The following is a 19433-nucleotide window of genomic DNA, read 5'->3' on the forward strand; positions in this document are numbered from 1 at the left end:
TGTCACAGGTATGTGGCCCATCTGTCAATGTTGGCCCATGACATGCAGGGAAATCCAGCCTACTTGGCTGAAAAGATTCCCTAACTGTTTTACAGATCCTCAGGAGTTTGGTGGAGGAAGAGTGAATGACTTGGTTCTTTTATGAAACTAAGCATTATCCTGTTCACACGAAGTAAGTCCACTGCATTCATTGAGATTTACTCCCAGGCATTAGTGCTTCATTGCAACTTATTCTGACTCTCACCTTGAATCATTAGTTTTTCCAAACAATTACCATTTTAAGTCTCCTGTAGACTAGGCAAATAAGACATATTCTGCAATGCTAAAATGAAAAAATTAATAATGTCAAAGCTTAGTGAGATTCTTCGGGATAGATTTTTTGAAAAATGGATCCTTGAGGTGTATCTACACAACAACAGAAATCCATATGATGGCTTTGTGTAAGTTTCACTCCAGTGTGATTTGCATTGTACTGTAGATTGGCTATGCATCATCAGGACAAAAACCAACATATACAACAATACATTAACTCAGGGCTGAGGAACTTGAACTACAACTTCCACCATCCTGGCATGATAGAATCTGAACATCTGGAGGGCGCTGGTTTCTCATCCCCGGACTAACTACTTATAAGTCAACTTTGTACTGCTAACAGCAGTACAAAGAGAAGTGAAGTACAATACAGTGGAATTAATTTCTCTTGCTTAGAAAAGGCAAGTGAGTCCTAAAGTAGCTGGTCTATAGATCAGATTAATCTTTCCACGCTTAGAATTATGAAAGTCCAGTTTGCTCATTCCTCACAATACCTTCCCAAACATTTGCAAGGCCAGATAATGTGCAAATGTTTGTATAGCATTTAGGCAAGTACTAGGTTATAGTAATCTCCCTCTTTATCAACTATATTTCTGGACAATGTAAATTATTGACAGGCAAGGATCATCAACAGGTCCTTTATATGTAGTCATCTTCATCATTTTCTCAGGGTACAAAAACATCACATGCTGAAAGGCAGAGTAGAAGATGTACTAACTGAAGCTGTTAACGAAGAATTCACTCCTGATGAGGTTGCAGGCAATGCGATGCCATGTTGGTAGATCAGAACATTGGGTAATGTTAGATTGAAGCACTGGCAATGTCTCTATAGTGACAGAAGTCTAGGTAACAAAATTGTACTAGTAGTTTTATTGGTACAGGGCGAAAGACTCAGATCCCAACATCCAGTCCTTGAGAGGCACTTTGGTTCTGTCGTTCGTTCAAGTGTGATGGGGAAACTGTTATTTTGGAACTAGTTATTATCTGTTGTTGCCTTGAATGGTCTGCTTTTTATGACGATGTTTGTTTTTGTTGCAACATTTTATTGTTTTCAGTCTTGCAAGCCGCTTAGCATTTCCAGGGGGAGAAAAATTGTGGAGTAAAAAATGACATATCTGGTCAAAGCATTTCTATAATACTTTTAATAGATTTAGGTTAAGGTTACCAGATTTTTTTTCAATGAATCCAGGGACACTTTTCAACTTCCTACTAAGTAGATGGATTTTGTCAGGGGACTGATTTGTAAATCCAGGGACTGTCCCCGGGAAACGGGGATGTCTGGTAACCTTAATTTAGGTTGCCATCCTATAGACACTTGGGAGTACGTCTCTCTGAACTGAGTAGACATGGGTACCACTGCACTTTTAGACGTTTGCCTCAAAATTATCTGTCTTCTGGGGAATTGTTTGCCTGGGCTATACAGTGGTACATCGGGTTACATACGCTTCAGGTTACAGACTCCGCTAACCCAGAAATAGTACCTCGGGTTAAGAACTTTGCTTCAGGATGAGAACAGAAATCGTGCAGCAGCAGCGCAGCGGCAGCAGGAGGCCCCATTAGCTAAAGTGGTGCTTCAGGTTAAGAGCAGTTTCAGGTTAAGAACGGACCTCCAGAACGAATTAAGTTCTTAACCCGAGGTACCACTGTATTCAAAATTAACAATTTATAGGTAGAAATCCTTTTTTCCTGTTACTAACCTTCCTGTTAACTAGATGGTGGATGGAGGATTAGTAATAGGAGAAAAGGATGTCAAGCCATCAATTGTTAATTCTGAACATATTTTGTTTCCATCCATATCCATGGTATCCTAAATTAAGAAGTAAAACCATGGAAGCTGATATTGCATGAAGGAAAGTAAGGGACAGCGTGTATACTTAAAAATGAGACAGCCAGTCTCCACAGAGAATGCAAATTAAATTTTCAACAGTTGATACACCATGTGCCACAAAAACTATATACATTAACAATAGGTGGTACCGACCTAACATTTCTAAAATGTCTTTATTTTGCCTATTCAGTGAGAAGCATTTGTGCTAAAATCCAGATATTATTCTAAACTTAGCAGCAACAGCTGATATTCACACATTATATTCATCTAGGAAAATGAATAAACACAATTGTTCTGCTATGGAGCTCCAGCAATATGCTGCCCATGTATTTTAATGGGTAACATTATATACAATGGCAGCAATGGGTTGAAATCATTTTAACTTTTACTCTTTGAAATGGCTCTGTTGTACAAATCTGGCAGTTTTGTGTGTGATACATACATATTCCCCCCCCTTTAATTTAGTTACATTTTTAAAGGATTTTTGTAATTTAAGAATGAGTCCATAATACTTGCTAGATAATTAAAAATCATAATCATTAAAGCAACTTCTCCACTAAAGAAATGAAGAAGAAATTGTGGGCATCAACAGTCACAAAGCAGTCCTATTTACAATCCAAAAAAATGCAATATGCATGCACAAAACACCCAAGACCCAAACGATTCCTCCTCAGTTCAAATAATTCAATGAAAACCTTGATTCCTTACATAAAATTTATTATTTGCTGAATAGTTTAGAGGAAACCTGTGATAGAATGATTGTTCTGTTGCCCTTGGCCTCTCCAAACAGGTGTTTTAATATGGATTTATCCTTAACACAGTAATAATGCACTTGTTTTATTAATGCTTCTCCGATGTTTCCCAAAGCTGCCACATCATTGCTGTCCAGGGCCCTGTAGCAAAGCGAAAGGGGGAGAAAAAGAAACCAGACATTCATGGTATAAAAAGTTACAGAACAGCAGCAAGACGTTATGAGATATTCTCAGACTGGAAACGAAGTAGACGTGAATATTGCAGAAAGTGGGATTGTGTGTGACTGCTCCAATAGTATCAGCAGCTCAAATCATCATGAATAGGCAGCGAAAAGGGTGTCTGGGTGGGCCTCTTCCCGTTTGCTGATAAGTGTATAAGGCAAAATGTCTCATGCAAGGAATCAAGCATATTCATTGCTCCTGCAGGACTAGATTGTCACTTTTTGCTATTCAGAGCATGCAGATCATTCGCTCAGCCAGGTCCCCAAGTTCTCTGCATGACAGTATTTAAGCCTATTTTGGCACAAGCAATATGCTTCTCTTCTGTGGAAGTGAGGCCCTCCTAATCGCCTGCCCTTTTTTTTGATGGGGGAGGGGGGTTGACCAGCAGGAACGGGTGAGTAGCAACAGGGATAGTATTAACCACGCGCGGGGCACGGGTGGTGCTGTAGTCTAAACCACTGAGCCTCTTGGGCTTGCCGATCGGAAGCTCGGTGGTTCGAATCCCTGCAATGCAGTGAGCTCCTGTTTCTCTGTCCCAGCTCCTGCCAACCTAGCAGTTCGAAAGCACACCAGTGCAAATAGATAAATAGGTACTGCTCCGGTGGGAAGGTAAACAGTGTTTCCGTGCGCTCTGGTTTCTGTCACATTGTCCTCTTGTGCCAGAAGTGGTTTAGTCATACTGGTTACATGACCTGGAAAGCTATCTGTGAACAAACACCGGCTCCCTCGGCCTGAAAGCAAGATGAACGCTGCAACCCATAGTTGTCTTTGACTGGGCATAACTCTCCAGGGGTCCTTTACCTTTACCTTTTGTATTTACCACATTTTAAGTTGTGGTCATCTCAGAGGGGGTGGGATCGATTTTTAACAAGACCACTCTTCTTGAAGCTCAAATTTCAAGGTAATTTGGCACCATCTCTACTTGTTTTACATGGGAACTTGTAGTTATGGGACTGACCTGGCAAGAAGAGCTCTAGTCCAGCATCCTGTTTCTCACAGTGGCCAGCTGGATGCACATGGGAAGCCCACAAGCAGGACAGAAGCACACCAGCACTGCCCCACTGCTGCCCCCCAGCAATTGGTATGCAGAGGCATGTTGTCTCTGGTCATGGAGGTCACATTTAGCCATCATGGCTAATAGACATGGATAGCTTTAGCCTCCATGGATTTGTCAAATTCCTTTCTAACGTCACCTAGGTTAATGGCCATCACCACATCATGTGGAAGCCTCCATGTTAAAGTAAGCAAAAGCAAGCAGCTTGATGCAGATTTAAAATAGTTTAATTGCTTGAACATCTCTTCAGAAGATGCCTCAGAGGCACAGCCATTGTTCCCTTTTGCCAGACAGTGTTTCCCAGTTGGGGACTTAATTCAATAAAAACCCTGAAGACCCAAGTTCACATTCTCTGTACAAATTTTCCATCACAAAGAGCCCCGTATCCTGTTGCTATTAGGCTTAACAGTACTTTGCTAACCAAACCGGAACATTGGCTCATGAGCCTGCTCAGATACCCATTGGCATTGCTAAGCAGTAGTGAATCTGTATGTCCACTTTCTCTCGAGGTGACTTTGAGCATCTGTGTCTATTATCACGAGCAAATGCTGAGCATTACTATGTAGGTGACCCTGAAATTGTGTGCTGAAACGATTGTGGAGAAAGACACACACGTTATATATATTGTCTGGGAAACAATATGAAAAATGCAAGGGAACCATGTACAGTGGTACCTCAGGTTAAGTACTTAATTCATTCCGGAGGTCCGTACTTAACCTGAAACTGTTCTTAACCTGAAGCACCACTTTAGCTAATGGGGCTTCCTGCTGCCGCCACGCAGCCAGAGCACGATTTCTGTTCTCATCCTGAAGCAAAGTTCTTAACCCGAGGTACTATTTCTGGGTTAGCGGAGTCTGTAACCTGAAGCGTCTGTAACCCGAGGTACCACTGTACAGCTATGAGGAAGCAAGTATAGATAAGCTGCAAGTAAAAACGTGTTTTATTTTTTCCACTGTTGAGTAAACATTTAGGATTGATTTATAAGACCTTTCTTGAAGAAGAAGCAGCTGAAGAAGAAGCTAACTTCAAGTCAGATTAGCTTTTTTAATTTCTTTTATCTTTGGGGCAATGTGACTAGTTTTCCTAAAATAAAGGCTGGTCACATCCATGTTAATTTTCCAGCCTGCAGTATGTGCAGCTGGAGAGGATCATTTTTTTTATTCCGGTTCTTGGACAACTGACACAAACGTTTGGCACCTCTTTTGTCCTGTTATTTCAGTGCTGTCGCCTCCTGCCCCCAACAACTTTCCAAAGCAACTCCCATTGGAACATAAGCAGACTGTTGAATCAGACCAGCTAAAGGTCAACCTAGCCTGTTTTCCGCAGTGACCAATCAGATGCTTATGGGAAGCCCTCAAGCAGGGCAGGGAGACAATAGCTCTCCACCACAGTTGCTTTCCAGCAACTGGTATAAAGTGAAATCTTGCCTCTGAACCTGGAGGTTCTGCTGAGCCTTTATTCATTTATTTCTAAGGAGCATGCATAAATATTAAAACAGTGGATAAGATAAAATCAACAATAAAAACAGCTTCCTTTAAAATGTCTGGTGAAATGGAAAAGTCTTGAGCACCTGAAGTTCAACAGGGACACATTATTTCCCACCAGCCTGCTGGGACTGAGGTTCTAATAATTCAGGCCTGCAGGGCTTGCTCTTGTGTATAGGAAAGCTCCTTATATTTACAGCAGGAGCCCATGAAGTGCAAAGCCTCCAGCTCATTCACCCTTCTTCGCTACAGCTGTCAAAATTGAGAAGAGGCTCCATGCAGGTGCCTGTAGCAGCTTTTCCAGCCACTGGCTGGGATAGACTTTGTACAATGTGGAGCCTTATTCACAGGCTCCAGCATCCACTAGGCATTTACTATAGTCTTGCGTTTTTTAAAATCTAATCTAGGCATCTTGCTTTTAGTTTGCTGGCTGCTAAGTTGTGCCCATGCAATGCTTTGTTGTTCTTTTTACTATAAATATTAACTTCTGAGTTTACATACAATGTGAGATAACTGTATCATTTGTTTTCAGTATATGTACACGGTGTAGACATGTTGCAGAGAGCTACAGTTGGCCCCAACTCCCTGACCAGTTGGTGTTGCGTGCATGTCACAGGGGAAATATATGTCACCCTTTCACACATTAATATGGTGAAACCAGATAGATGAGCTTCTCCAGAAATGTGAAGCAGCCCTAATATATCATCTGCAGTTTTACTGTTCGCCATAGCTTTCGCAGGTAGATGGACTGAGCTGAATTTTCAAAAGAGATCTGAAGAAGAGATTTGCAAGATAAAGGACTGATGAATTTGAATAAGTGATTTCTCTTTCACCGGGGGAGAGCGTCATCTGAGTATAAATAGTCCATCTCGGCCACCTATTGCTGCGCTGTAATTGCAGGGAGCGAGTTTTCAGAGGCTGCATTTGCAGTTGAGCAAGCTGTGCTCAATGTCTGTTGGAAGTGGGGGAGTGGAACTAAGCTCCTGGGAAGCTTTCCATTTTATTGGTTCAACCCGATTGCAACTCGACTCTGAATAAATGCAAGCCACTGCCTGTCTATCAGGGTGAACGCAGCAGCCGGAGAGACCAGGACCTTTTACCTTCCAGACAGCCAGAGCACAAAGCTACACCTGAGCTGCCCACTGGAGTTGAATCCATTTCCCCAGATTTCCCAGGAATGTGTCCGTTTTGCCTTTAGCTTTCCTTTACAGCTTGTACCTGGATAAAATGAGTTTGCCATCCAGCTGTGAGCACCTGACTCTGGAGAAGGTGGCCAGATTTCGAAGTGCCTTCATTCACGGATCACCCTATGCTATTAACAAGCCAATTGATATTAAACAGCAAAGGAGACGGTAACTTGGCGTTTTTTTCCTGTTATTTTTAGCAAAATGACACACACCCCTTCCTCCTTTTCAGTTTGCTGCTTTGTAATCTTTACTTACAGGGGAAGGGAGGGCTGTGTCTATTTGTGAAGAGAGGCATTGTAGCTACCTCTACTGCATATATTCCTTGATTACTTTTAAAAGCTGAAATTGAAAGTGTATGTGGTTTGAGAAAACAGCAAAAAACCACTCTGTTTTAAATGCACGGGGGTAGCAGTTCTGCTCAAAGTAAATACAGACAATAGGTGCAATCTGGCCATCATGTATTTATTACTGATTTGAATGGGATTTATGCATCAGTAATAGGAAAAGAGTGGTAGTCAAATGTAATAACTGGTCATTGCTCTCACGCATTGTGCTCACCTGTCAGCTTCTTTAATGTGTATTTTTAAAGTAAAAGCATTGCCAGGAACCTAGGAGCTGCACAACTAATTCAGCATGCCCCAAGAAGGCTTTTGGCGTAGGATCTTAAAGCAGCACTTATTTTGAAATAGAAGAGACTCTTAAAAGTACTTTGTGATGAATCATTATTATTATTACTACTACTAGCAGTATTGTTATCACTGTTGTTGGTGCACAAGGCACTTTCAGTTGTGTTAGTGGCATAGGCAGGTCGTGGCTGCTGCCAACAGCCTTGCAGTATAAATCAGACTGTGATATAATAAGGGGTGTGCACACATGCATGCCTTGTTCAATGGGATCAGGGAAGCAGGAGAGTCGCCAAAGTTGGGTCCACCTGTAGCTATTGTTTCTTGGCCCAGAAATATAAAAATGAAGTCTCCTGTCAAGCAGAAGAATGAGGCAGAAGATGCAAGTCCAAATCAATGAGACCAATGTTCAACATAGTTAGGAAAGCTGTGAATGTGCTTTGTGCTGTTGTTGGGTCTGAGGAGTACTGAACTCAGGGGCACTTTTATAAGACCCATGTAGCCTGGTGAGAAGCCTCTGACCTTCCTGGAAATAGCAATACGTTAGGAAATGCACAAGTTTGAAACCCCGTAGCATGCTTTTTCCTTATGCATCATCTTCCTGTTGTGTGCTTTGTACCTTGCAAATTGTCTATAGGACAAGGGCACTCCTTCCCGACATCACCGCTGAATTCACTTCAATTTTGGGAGTGGGTTTCCTTTGTTTCCTTTTTACAAAACCAAGCCAGGCATGCTCCTCTCTTTGAAGTCTCTAACGTCAAGGCAGGGATGAAGAACCCCAGCCATTACAGCCAATGGCCAGGGATAATGGGAGTTGTAGTCTAGCAACTGTGGCTTTAAGGTGTGCTTTAAGCTGTGTACTCCTCAGAAAGAGTTCATGAAGAAACACTTTTGCAAAGAGGTCTGCGTAAGACCACGGGAACCTGCAAGGTGTTTTACAGAGGTTTTCAGGCTATAGTTTTCAACAGCTCCAACCAGGATGGCTAATGGTCAGGGATAGCATGAGTTGTAGTCCAACAATATGTCAAGAGCACTGTGTTGGCTACCCCTCCTGTTAGGGATTTTGTAGGTAGGTTTGTGCAGTGTCAAGGAAAGAAGAACTGTAGGAGAGCCATGCATGATCAGACCGAAGGTCTGTCTAGTTCAACACTCTTCTAATTTCCAGCGGTGCCTTGCTAGGCGCTTGCAAGGCATCTTAACCTACCCTAGCCACATCTGCTCTTCAAAAAGTGAGGTTCCTGCTAGCTATCAATGACCAGTGTGGTGTGGTTGTTAGAGTGTCAGGACCTTTGAGACCAGAGTTCAGATCCCTGCTCAGTCATGAAGCTCAGTGGGGCTAGTTTCATTTCTCAGCCTAACCTACCTCACAGGGTTGTTGTGAGGATAAAATGGAGTCATCAAAGCACAGAATTGTTGGAAGGGACCACAGGGGTGATCTAGTCCAACCCCCTGCAGTGCAGGGATTTTTTTTTTGCCCAATGTGGAGCTTGAACCCACAATCCTGAGATTGAGTCTCATGCTGTACTGTTCTATGGGGAGTGGAGAGAACCATGTTCACCACCTTTAGCTCCTTGGGGAAAAGGTGGGATAGAAATGTAAATAATAATTAAAATAATAGTTTATAATAAAAATGTCCATTGATAGACGTAACCTCCATGAATTTTTCTAATCCCTCTATTAAGCCATCTAAGCCAGTGACTGCCATTAATGGTAATGAATTCTCTAAGCTGGCTATGTGTTGTTTGAAATAGTGCCTCCTTTTGTCCCGTTTGTTTGCTTAAAATTTCATATACTGCATTCTCTGCCAAAGACATGCTACTCAAAGGCACCGTACAACATAGCAGAACCAAATGCAATAAAAACATCCCAAAGACACAATAAAAATAGACGTCAGCCAGCATAAAGCACAGCTAAAAAGATCCCAGCAGAGGGAAACCACTTTGGAAAGCCATTAACCAGCCCAAAATGTATTCTGGAAGAGCTAGATACTAGTCTTCTGGCATTTAGTACCCAACTGGGCTTCCCTTGGCAAAGTGTACCATGATGTAGGTGCCACCAGGAAGAAGGCATAGCTCCTAATCCTTGCAGTTGTTACTTCTGGAATATGGGACAGAGCACTGCTCTGAACCCACTGTTCTGTTCCATTGAGTGTCTCTGACTTCAACAATTCTATGAAAGGGAAGACAGATTATTTCTGTTCACGCTCTCCATATCATTCATAGTTGTACAAACTTAATTGTAGAAACATAGGTAAAGGACCCCTGGATGGTTAAGTCCAGTCAAAGGCGACGATGGGGTTGCGGCACTCATCTTACCTGCATATGGATCACTTTGTTTGCTCAGAAATCTTTTCCTGCTCTACATTTTGTTTTTATGGACATAGGATAGCCAGATCAATTCATGGTATTCCAGATGTAGACCTGCTGTTTATATAATGGCATTAGGATATGACTGACAGTAAGAGTTCTTCAGTCCCTTTCCAAATAATTTCTAACGCTGAAATTGCCTTTTCAGCTGTTACCACACAATGGTTGCATTTGAATGTAACAATGAACTACTGCGCCATACTAGGGATTACTATGATAATGATGATGTATTGAATCTATATCCTGCCCTATACCCGGGGGTCTCAGGGCGGCTGAAATTTTCACCCTGAAGGCTGTGTTCACCCTTTGCCACCCTGCATGCCATTGGTGGTATGGCTAAAAGTGGGTGTGGTCACCCCAGACTTTTGCTTGTGTGCATGTGCACAACCTCACACAACCACACAGACCCTCCTCGAGGCTTGTATGTGTCACAGAAAGCCATAGTTTCGTGTTAACACAAAAATCAAGTCACTGTTGATGTTTTCAGGGAAAAATCTACTATGACCCCAAGGTCCTTTTTGTGGGTTGTCACAACCAGTGTAGACCTCTTCTATGGTATGGTGGTGGTGTAATAGGAATAAGTTCATTTCAGCAACCTTGAGGAAATACAGGTGTTGTGCACCATCAAATTAGCTTTTCTTACTTTAAAAAGAGTAAAAATTCTCCGGAAAGCCAGCAGAGGAATGGGACACACCTTTCCGGGGTGAAAGGACGTGGCAAAATTAGCATTCAAAATGGCAGCTGGGTCTGATACTGAGAAGGGAGGCAGCAGGAATGAGATCGGGGACAGAGAGAGTGGGAGCAAGAGTGGAAATATTCTGTTCAATTGTAATTACCCGCTGATAGCAGTAGAGCTGGCACTCTTCATTTGGTTCATATCATCTGCTATGGCTTTCTTTCATGGCCTCAGTGTCCGTGGCTGTGAAGAAACAGCACTCAGACCCTTGCCAAGCATATTCATTGCTTAGGAATGTTTTGTGATAAGACCAGTCCCTGTTGAAATATAGCTCAAAATGCTTTGGCCTCAGAGTTCTACCCAAGTATTCTGTTGAGGTTTTTTACAAAGTTACATAAAGTGGAAGCTCTTCAACACATGGGTTCCATGAATATACGGAGTGATCAGAAATCTGGATTGACACTCCAGAAGGATTTCAGTGTAGCATTTCAAAAAATTGCTACTGTTCCTGCTTGATGTGTCCAGCTCTGACAACTTCAAGATTTTAGGGTGCATTAAGATATTAGATTTTCTGTCTTAGAATCATAGAATTGTAGAGTTGGAAGAAACCCCGAAGGTCCTCTAGTCCAAGCCCCTGTGGTGCAGGAATCTGAACTAAAGCATCCATAACAGATGGCCATCCAACCTCTGCTGAAAAAGCTCCAAGGAAGGAGACTCCACCACCTCCCAAGGGAATCCGTTCCATGTCGAACAGCTGTTACCATCAGAAAGCTCTTCCTGATGCTGAGTTGGTATCTCCTTTCTTGTAACATGAAGCCAGTGGTTTGGGTCCTACCCTCTGCAGCGGGAGAAAGCAAGCTGGCTCCATCTTCCAGGTGACAGTGCTTTAACTATTTCAAGATGGCCATCATATCACTTCTAAGTCTCCTCTTATCCAGGCTAAACATTCCTAATTCTTTCAACCATTCGTCATAAGGCTGGGTTTTAGACCCTTAATCATCTTGGTTTCCCTCCTCTGCACTTGTTCCAGCTTTTCAATATCCTTCTTAATTTGTGACGCCCAGAACGGGACACGGTATTCCAAGTGTGGTCTGACCAAGGCAGAATAGAGCAGCACTATTACTTGATTTAGATGCTATACCTCTGCTGATGCAGCCTAGAGTAGTGTTAGCTTTTTTTGCTTCTGCATCTCACTGTTGACTCATGTTAAGCTTGTGGTCTACTAAGACCCCTAGATCCCTTTCACATGTACTGCTGGCAAGCCTGCCCACCCCCCAATCTTATATCTATGCAGCTGGTTCTTCCTACCTAAGTGCAGAACCTTGCATTTGTCCCTGTTGAAATTCATTTTGTTAGTTTGGGCCCAGTTCTCCAATCTGATAAGGTAATCTTGAATACCAGTTCTGTCTTAGGTGACACTGGCTACCCTTTGAAAGTTGCCCTCCTCCGCATTAAAACAATTAATGCAGATAAATGAAAATGCAGTCGCATTAGCAACTTGTCTATTATGAGTATCATTTTTAGTCCAGATCATGCTACAATTTGTCCTTCCCCTCATTATTGTTGAAATAGCAAGTCACACTACATTAAACAAAAACAAAAACCCACCCTCAGTAACATTTAAAGTTAGAGGATGTGTGTGGACCTGTGTAAATACTAGCCAAGTTGGGGCAATATTGGTCAGGGCTGGTTCAAGTTTAGAGAGGGTGCTTGGCAATAATAATAATAAATAATAAATAATAATAATAATAATTTATTATTTCTACCCCACCCATCTGGCTGAGTTCCCCCAGTCACTCTGGGCAGCTTCCAATGAAAGATTAAAAATACATTAAAACACCAGTCATTAAAAACTTCCCTAAACAGGGCTGCCTTCAGATGTCTTCTAAATGTCATATAGTTGTTTATTTCTTTGACATCGATGGGAGGGTGTTCCACAGGGCGGGTGCCACTACCGAGAAGGCCCTCTGCCTGGTTCCCTGTAACTTCGCTTCTCACAGTGAGGGAACCGCCAGAAAGCTCTCGGCGCTGGACCTCAGTGTCCGGGTTCAAAGGTGAGGGTGGAGACACTCCTTCAGGTATACAGGACCTGGCAAAGTGTCCTCTGATGAATTGCACCCCCCTCCCCAAGTCTGTGAGCCCACCAATGGGCTTGTGACAGGCAGCAGCAGCTTCCACTCAGGGCTCAACCCAGGCGCTACTGCCATTTTAAATTCCCAATTCACAGGGAGGGGGCAGAGCACATGTCACTAGAGCCTTGGCAGCCGACCAAGGCTTGCCCGCTGATGATGCCAGCATGTGGACAGAGCGCCACAGCCACATTTCACACTAAGTGGCCTGAAAAGGCTTGAGCATGAAGAGCAGCCTTCAATTTTTATTCCATTTTAAAATGTGAAAGTGCTCCTGAATAACAGCAGACTTTCAGAGAAAAGGCCCTGGATACAGTCAGCATTATTTCATGCCATCAGTCTGCTCATTGTCTTGCTCAATTGGTAGCTATGGAAATGAATTAACAGTAATGGCCTATTGGTGGGAGCTAGGACCCAAACTATGGCGTGTCTATTAGCTGTGCCTTAGTGCCACTAAAAATAGAAAGAGATAACAAATGGGGCCCAACATGCTTCCAGCATGCGCCTGAGCTTGTACATCATGTTCTGAGAAATAAAAAATTGAAAATGGAAGCTCTCAATGACATCAATACAGTTGATTAGAAACAGATTGGGGGAGTTTGTGTTGTTCCAATGCAAGTGCCCTGATTTCCCCCCCAAATCCCTCTTAGTTTATTACCTGCAGGGGTGGAGATTTCATATCTTCTCTTGACAGCTATACTGGCTTGTCTTTACCAGTTTTCTTTAGGGGAATGGTAGGAATTTAGGAAAATAATAATAATAATTGTACCCCACCCGTGTGACTAGGTTGCCCCAGGCACTCTGGGCGGCTTCCTATATAAAAATATAATTAAACATTTAAAAAACATCTCTATATAGCCCCCTTGTACAGCAGTACCTCAGGTTACATACGCTTCAGGTTACAGACGCTTCAGGTTACAGACTCCGCTAACCCAGAAATAGTGCTTCAGGTTAAGAACTTTGCTTCAGGTTGAGAACAGAAATCGCGCTCCAGCGGCGCAGCAGCAGGAGGAGGCCCCATTAGCTAAAGTGGTGCTTCAGGTTAAGAACAGTTTCAGGTTAAGTACGGACCTCCAGAACAAATTAAGTACTTAACCCGAGGTACCATTGTACTGAACAGGACTGGTCCTACTGTTAGGCAAAGTGAGGCAGCCACCTCAGGCAACTAATTTTGATTGTCACAAAAGGGCAGCAAATGCTCCATTATTTAGCTTATTATCATTGCATTTTTATAGCCGGAGGAAGACAAGTCACTCATGGGATTTTTCTGCCTCAGGTACAAAAATAACTTTGCCTTGGCTACTAAGCACCTTTACTTGCTTGGGAGGGAGAACCATTTGTTGCTGTGCCTCAGGCAGCAAAATGCCTTGAGCCATCCTTGAATGCTGAAGATACAACTCTTTATCTTTTGATAAAGATGCCTCAGGTGTATATTTTTGGGACCCAGTGTGTTTTTCTTGCAGTGTGTGCAGTTCTTTATATTTGAGAAATTAACAAAATATCTTGACATACATCATCAAAGTCATCATGACCAGTTTATTTATATGTCACCATTCCACGAAAAAGGGGGAAAGAAATCATGCTCAAAGTGGCTTAAAACAAGGAAAACAGCAATACACCCCAAAGTCAACAATCACAAAGATTAATTCAGAATAATGGGAATACTAAAACAGCAACATATAAAACAACAGCATCTTGATACTGTAAATGCAACAACATGATACCTCCTGGCAATACAAAAAATAGCAAGTTAGAAGGAAAACATTTTTGTTCTATTCCATTGAGAGCCAGTGTATATTATCTGGAGCAGAGCAGTTGTCCCATGTTGCGCCAGATAGCTAATTTTTTTAATTGAACAGAATAATTAAACAGAATAATTAAAATCATAAAAGTAGGAGACTGAAATGGCTTAAAGATTTAAAAACACAGAGGAAGCAGTTAAAACAACAGATTTAAACCACCCAGTTTTATAAGCCGTTGGGTCATTCTGTAAAAAGAGTATTGCTACTAATACTGAAGTGCTTGGGCAAACAGAAAGTTCATACCGTGATGACTAAAGCTTAATAATGAGGGTGCCTGATGAATCTTCTCAAGAGGAACGTGTCACCTAGGAAAGGCCATTTCCTTGCTGCTGCTCCAAAGATGGAAACCCACAGAGGAGGTAAAAGGTAAAGGACCTCTGGACAGATATGTCCAGTCAAAGGTGACTATGGGGTTGTGGCACTCATCTCGCTTTCAGGCTGAGGGAGCTGGCGTTTGTCCACAGACAGCTTTCCACATCAAGTTGCCAGCATGACTAAACCGCTACTGACACGTGGAGGACCGTGACGAGTGCCAGAGCACATGGAAATGCTATTTACCTTCCTGCCGCAGTGGTGTCTATTTATCTACTTGCACCGGCATGCTTTCGAACTGGTAGGTTGGCAGGAGCTGAGACAAGGCAACAGGAGCTCACCCCATCATGTGGATTCGAACTGCCAACCTTCTGATTGGCAAGCCCAAGAGGCTCCGTGGTTTAGGCCATAACACCACCCACATCAGAGGAGGAGATGTGATGAAAATCTCAATTCTCACACAGATCAGTGCAGAAAAAGCCATATGTGTCTGCATCTTCCAATCACACCTGGGCCTTGTCAACATTACCCCAGCCATGTTGGAGATGCCTACCCATGAGCAGCTCCTATGCAGCAACACAGGAGCAATGTTTAAATTGCTCATAGCGTGTTGGCTGATTGCATGGGGCTTTCCCATGAAATTTGTACCTTGAAATGACAGTTCATTGAGGGGAAAGCCCTGTGACTGACCCTTTCCCATTTCGTTGGGTTGTTGAAACATGACTCCTGAGTGATGCAGGAGCTTCTCACAGAAAAACAACTCCCACACAGCTAGGGCAACATTTAAAAGGCCCTATTGTTAGAACAGGTTGTATGATTATGTACCACGCTTGCAGCAACCAAACCGTGAGGAAGCAGCAGCAGCAACAATACCATGCTGCCAAGGGTAGTGTGGGCCTCTTAGTTTTATAGCCAAGCCATATCCCTTCCTTTAGTTGTTGTGAAGGCGGCATCTTCTGTGTGGTAAATGTGGCACAGCTGAACCACTTCAGCCTGCTTGTCTTTCAGATGAATTACGGTACCCTTGTTGCTACTTGACTTCGGAATGGGGGCCCCATTCCATGAGCTTTAGATTGGGCTGCCATTGTTCTCCTAAAGTGGCCACTTCTGCATAGGCAAAGAAGTGGAAATGCAACACACAAAAAGGAGCAAGAGGTGATAGGTTTGCGTATAAACTGAGGCTGACTCCTGATAAGATTCAGATTCTGTTCACGGGTGGTTCCGGGTCTGGGAATTAGGTGTAAACCCTGTTCTTTGAGGGCTTGCACTCCTGCCTGAAGGAACCAGCTCACAGTCTGAGTGTACTCTTGGGTTCCAACTTGTCACTGCAGTCTCAAGTGGCTTCCGTGTCCAGGAGTACATATGCCCAGTTTAGACTGGTTCACCAGCCTCAGTATGCCTTGGTGACCTCTGCTGTAATGTGCTGCATGTGGGGCTGCTACTAGTGTAGAAGGTGGCTTCTAGTTTGCTTGAACAGTTGGATGCAGCTCAGTGGGACCATGAGTTACTGTCCTGGCTGCCAGAGAGGTACTGGTCAAGTTATTACTTGAACTTAGGTCTTGTATTAGGCATGCAAGGCCTAAGATAGTTTGGAATCCAAGTATGTAGAAGAGTGCCTTCCTTGTGATTATCAGGGAAGGCATTGTTGGTAGAGACACCACTGGGGGTTGCCCATTTGATGAAGACTCATGTCAGGACCTTCTCAGTGGTGGTCCCCTATTTGTGGAATGTCCTCCCTAGTGAGGTGCATCTGCCTCCCTCATTATTAACATTTAGGAGAAACTTAAAAACATTTCTGTTTATCCAGGCATTTGATGGTTGAAAGTTCTGTCTCTTGGCAGCCCTGACATTATTGCTTTGAGAGTTTTTAGGGAGTTTTAGCTGTTTTTAGAAGGTTCTTTTTAACTGTTTTAAGTTTCTAATTGTGTTGCTTTAGTATTGCTATGTTTGCCACCTGGGGCTCCTTTGGAGGAAGATGAAATATATATATTTAATAAATAAATTTATGAATATCCAAATTTAGATAGATAGATGATAGATAGATAGATAGATAGATAGATAGATAGATATAGATAGATGCTGTATGTTTCCAAACGCCCGTTGCAGAGAATCACAAGTAGCAAGGAGGCTACTGGTTCCAGGTCCTACTTTCAGGCTTCCCAGATAGAAATCCAGTTGGCCTCTGTGAAAACAGGGCATTAGACTAGTTGGCCCTTTGGCCTGATCCAGTGAAGCTCTTCTTTCACATTTATGTCATAAAATATAAGAATGAAATTCCCCTTTCCTAGGATCAATGAAGAAACTCATAGCTGCTGCAAGGTTAAAGTTTCTTAAACTATAGTTTCTTACTGCACCCTTGTGTTTTAAGTGGTGATTTTCCCTTCGGTTGCTGGCATTTAGAAAAAAAAAGCAGAATCATTTATTTTGGTATAAAGAGGAAATACCATTGAGTTTGGTTTTATTGCACGCATGGCAGTTTAATGTGTTGCCTGGGAACTCTTCTTGGATGAAAGATGGCATAGTAAAGAGACATTAAGCTGTTCCTGCTTGCGCTTCTTAGAAGCTTCTACGTTGCTTCATGAACTAGTGGTGGTGAGGATCCACGTAGCTTTGTTTCCCCTGTCCATTTTAAAAAGCTACCTTTGGACTTCAGGCATGCTGGTTCTTGAAATACAATGTAAATCAATAAAAATAATTCCAAAAGCTGACTTGTTAACTTGTAAGATCCATATCCCAAGCATTCCCCCCCCCACTCCCCTAGACCCCACCAACATTTGGCAGCAGTGGCAATAAGAAAAACTGCTGGGGTGAATGGAGAGTGTAGATTTTGCGCTCTCTCTCTCTCTCTCTCTCTCTCTGTCCCCCTGTCCCCTTCTTTCCTTCATCAGATGAGTCATTTGATGAGCTGGGAGGGGGCAATAAGTCTACACTTAATTTGATCACCCCCACTATTGATAGGCAGCCACCAGAGTGTTGGTCCCTGCAGGTGCTGCCACAGATACTATCTGACAGTCGAGGTGTGTGAAACCAACATAAATAAACTTAGGCAAAGTGTAGGTACTTATCAGATCCAGCTACTGAGAGTCTCTCAAAACTATTCTTCATTATTCAATACAAGGAAATTTATGTTAGGTCCCAGTTTGTAGTTCTGAGCAAACAAGAGCATCATAACTCTGGCATTAAAAACCAAACATATAAATCCTCTCCAAATTAACATGCAAATGTTATCTCGTTTACAAGCTTTCCTTCACTGAGAGTAATGGTCTGGAACCAAGGTCAGGTATATTTCAAACAACCTTTCTGTAAGGAATGCCATTCAAGAATTGCCCAAGAATTATGGGGATTTGCAGGTCCTTACCAGAGCAGACCATTAGCTGTGCTAATGAAAATAGTTGAGAGAGAAGGGAAACCTTACTATGCAGTTGTTATATTATGTTATTATTTTATCATTAAATTAAAATTCAATTTCTCCTGGGACAGGTCTACCTCAATTCAATTGTTCAGCCTCACTTCATTTTAGAGCTTGACTCTGCCTCAATCTTTATACTCAGAAGTAGGGAGGTTAAGAAATATCCCCCCTTAAGATTGAAATCCTGTAGCACGAGTTGACAACATCGTGCCCTCTAATGTTGTTAAGACTATAACTCCCATCACCCCTGGCTAGGACTAATTGGGGTTTGAGTCTTTGGGTGGGCATTATGTTGCCTAATCCTGCTATAACACACCTGGGAGTAAGCTCTCTATTGCAAGTAATGAGACTTACTGCTGAGTAGACATGCATACAGTTGGACTGCTGGTGAGCATACTTATCTGACATATCCCAACTTCATAGCTGTCAACTTACAGATTTGAAAATAAGGGGCCAGCAGCCTTGAAAATAAGGGACCAGCAGCCAAAATAAGGGACCTACAGCCTCACCTGTTCCAGGCACTCCAGTCTTCCTGTCCTCCTGCAGTCTGGTCAAACTTATGCTGGTAGCTTCGAGAACACTGTCCAACCAACTTTGTAACCAGAGGTTCAACTGAATAGAATCTGAATCACATGCACCACAAGGCCTATGAAGCCTCAACTTAAGATGGCTCCCCAGCCTGGCTTTGCACTGCAAAGTTTGCAGCAGCATGTGCAACAAAATGGCGTCCAGCATTCAAAAACCCCCTCAGCTTGCATTAACTAGCCACACACAAGGCATGCAAGCTCCACCCTCCAGTCGTTCTTAGACTTCTTATTGGGTGAGCAACACATCTATCAATAAGGGACAGCAGCGGGACATGGCGCTGGAATAAGGGACTGTCCCTTCAAATAAGGGACACTTGACAGCTATGCAACTTGAGCAGAATGGAAAGAAAGTTAAAGGACTGTTCCATTCACCCAGCATCTAACTGTTCAAGCAAAAAATACATAAAAATATAGATTTTTGCTGGTTGGCATATGTTTGAACCTATTTTTGTTTTCATGGACACAAAGGCAACCCTGTTATTGTACAGTTAATTTCCTGCCTTTTTGCTGATCGTGAGTGTCACACGGATCTGTACAGGTTAATGAGATTTCCTAAATCCATGGCTTCTAGAGAAGTATACTGAGAAAGTACTGATTATTTCGAGAATGTAGATAGATGCTTGTCCCTTAAGAGGCCAATGTGTTTCTTTTCCATTTGAAGATAAATACTCCATGAGATTTTCAAACACT

At 42.7% G+C, this 19433-nt stretch overlaps 1 protein-coding gene across 6 annotated transcripts in view; it reads left to right on the forward strand.

Annotated features, from left to right (window-relative positions):
* The window catches only part of PDE4D (phosphodiesterase 4D), a 654687-nt gene that overhangs the window by 434524 nt on the left and 200730 nt on the right, over nt 1-19433 (forward strand). Inside the window, exon 1 of one of the 6 annotated variants that reach the window (XM_081212801.1) lies at nt 6625-7004. The exons of the other annotated variants lie outside the window; for them this stretch is intronic. Within the exon in view, the coding sequence (XP_081068927.1) occupies nt 6880-7004 (125 nt within the window). The 5' untranslated portion in view covers nt 6625-6879. Of the gene's footprint in view, nt 1-6624; nt 7005-19433 lie in introns of those variants that run through there. 6 annotated transcript variants of the gene reach the window in all.

The sequence above is a fragment of the Podarcis bocagei genome, assembly GCF_964188305.1.
Source record: "Podarcis bocagei genome assembly, chromosome: 11".
Taxonomy (NCBI): Eukaryota; Metazoa; Chordata; class Lepidosauria; order Squamata; family Lacertidae; genus Podarcis; species Podarcis bocagei.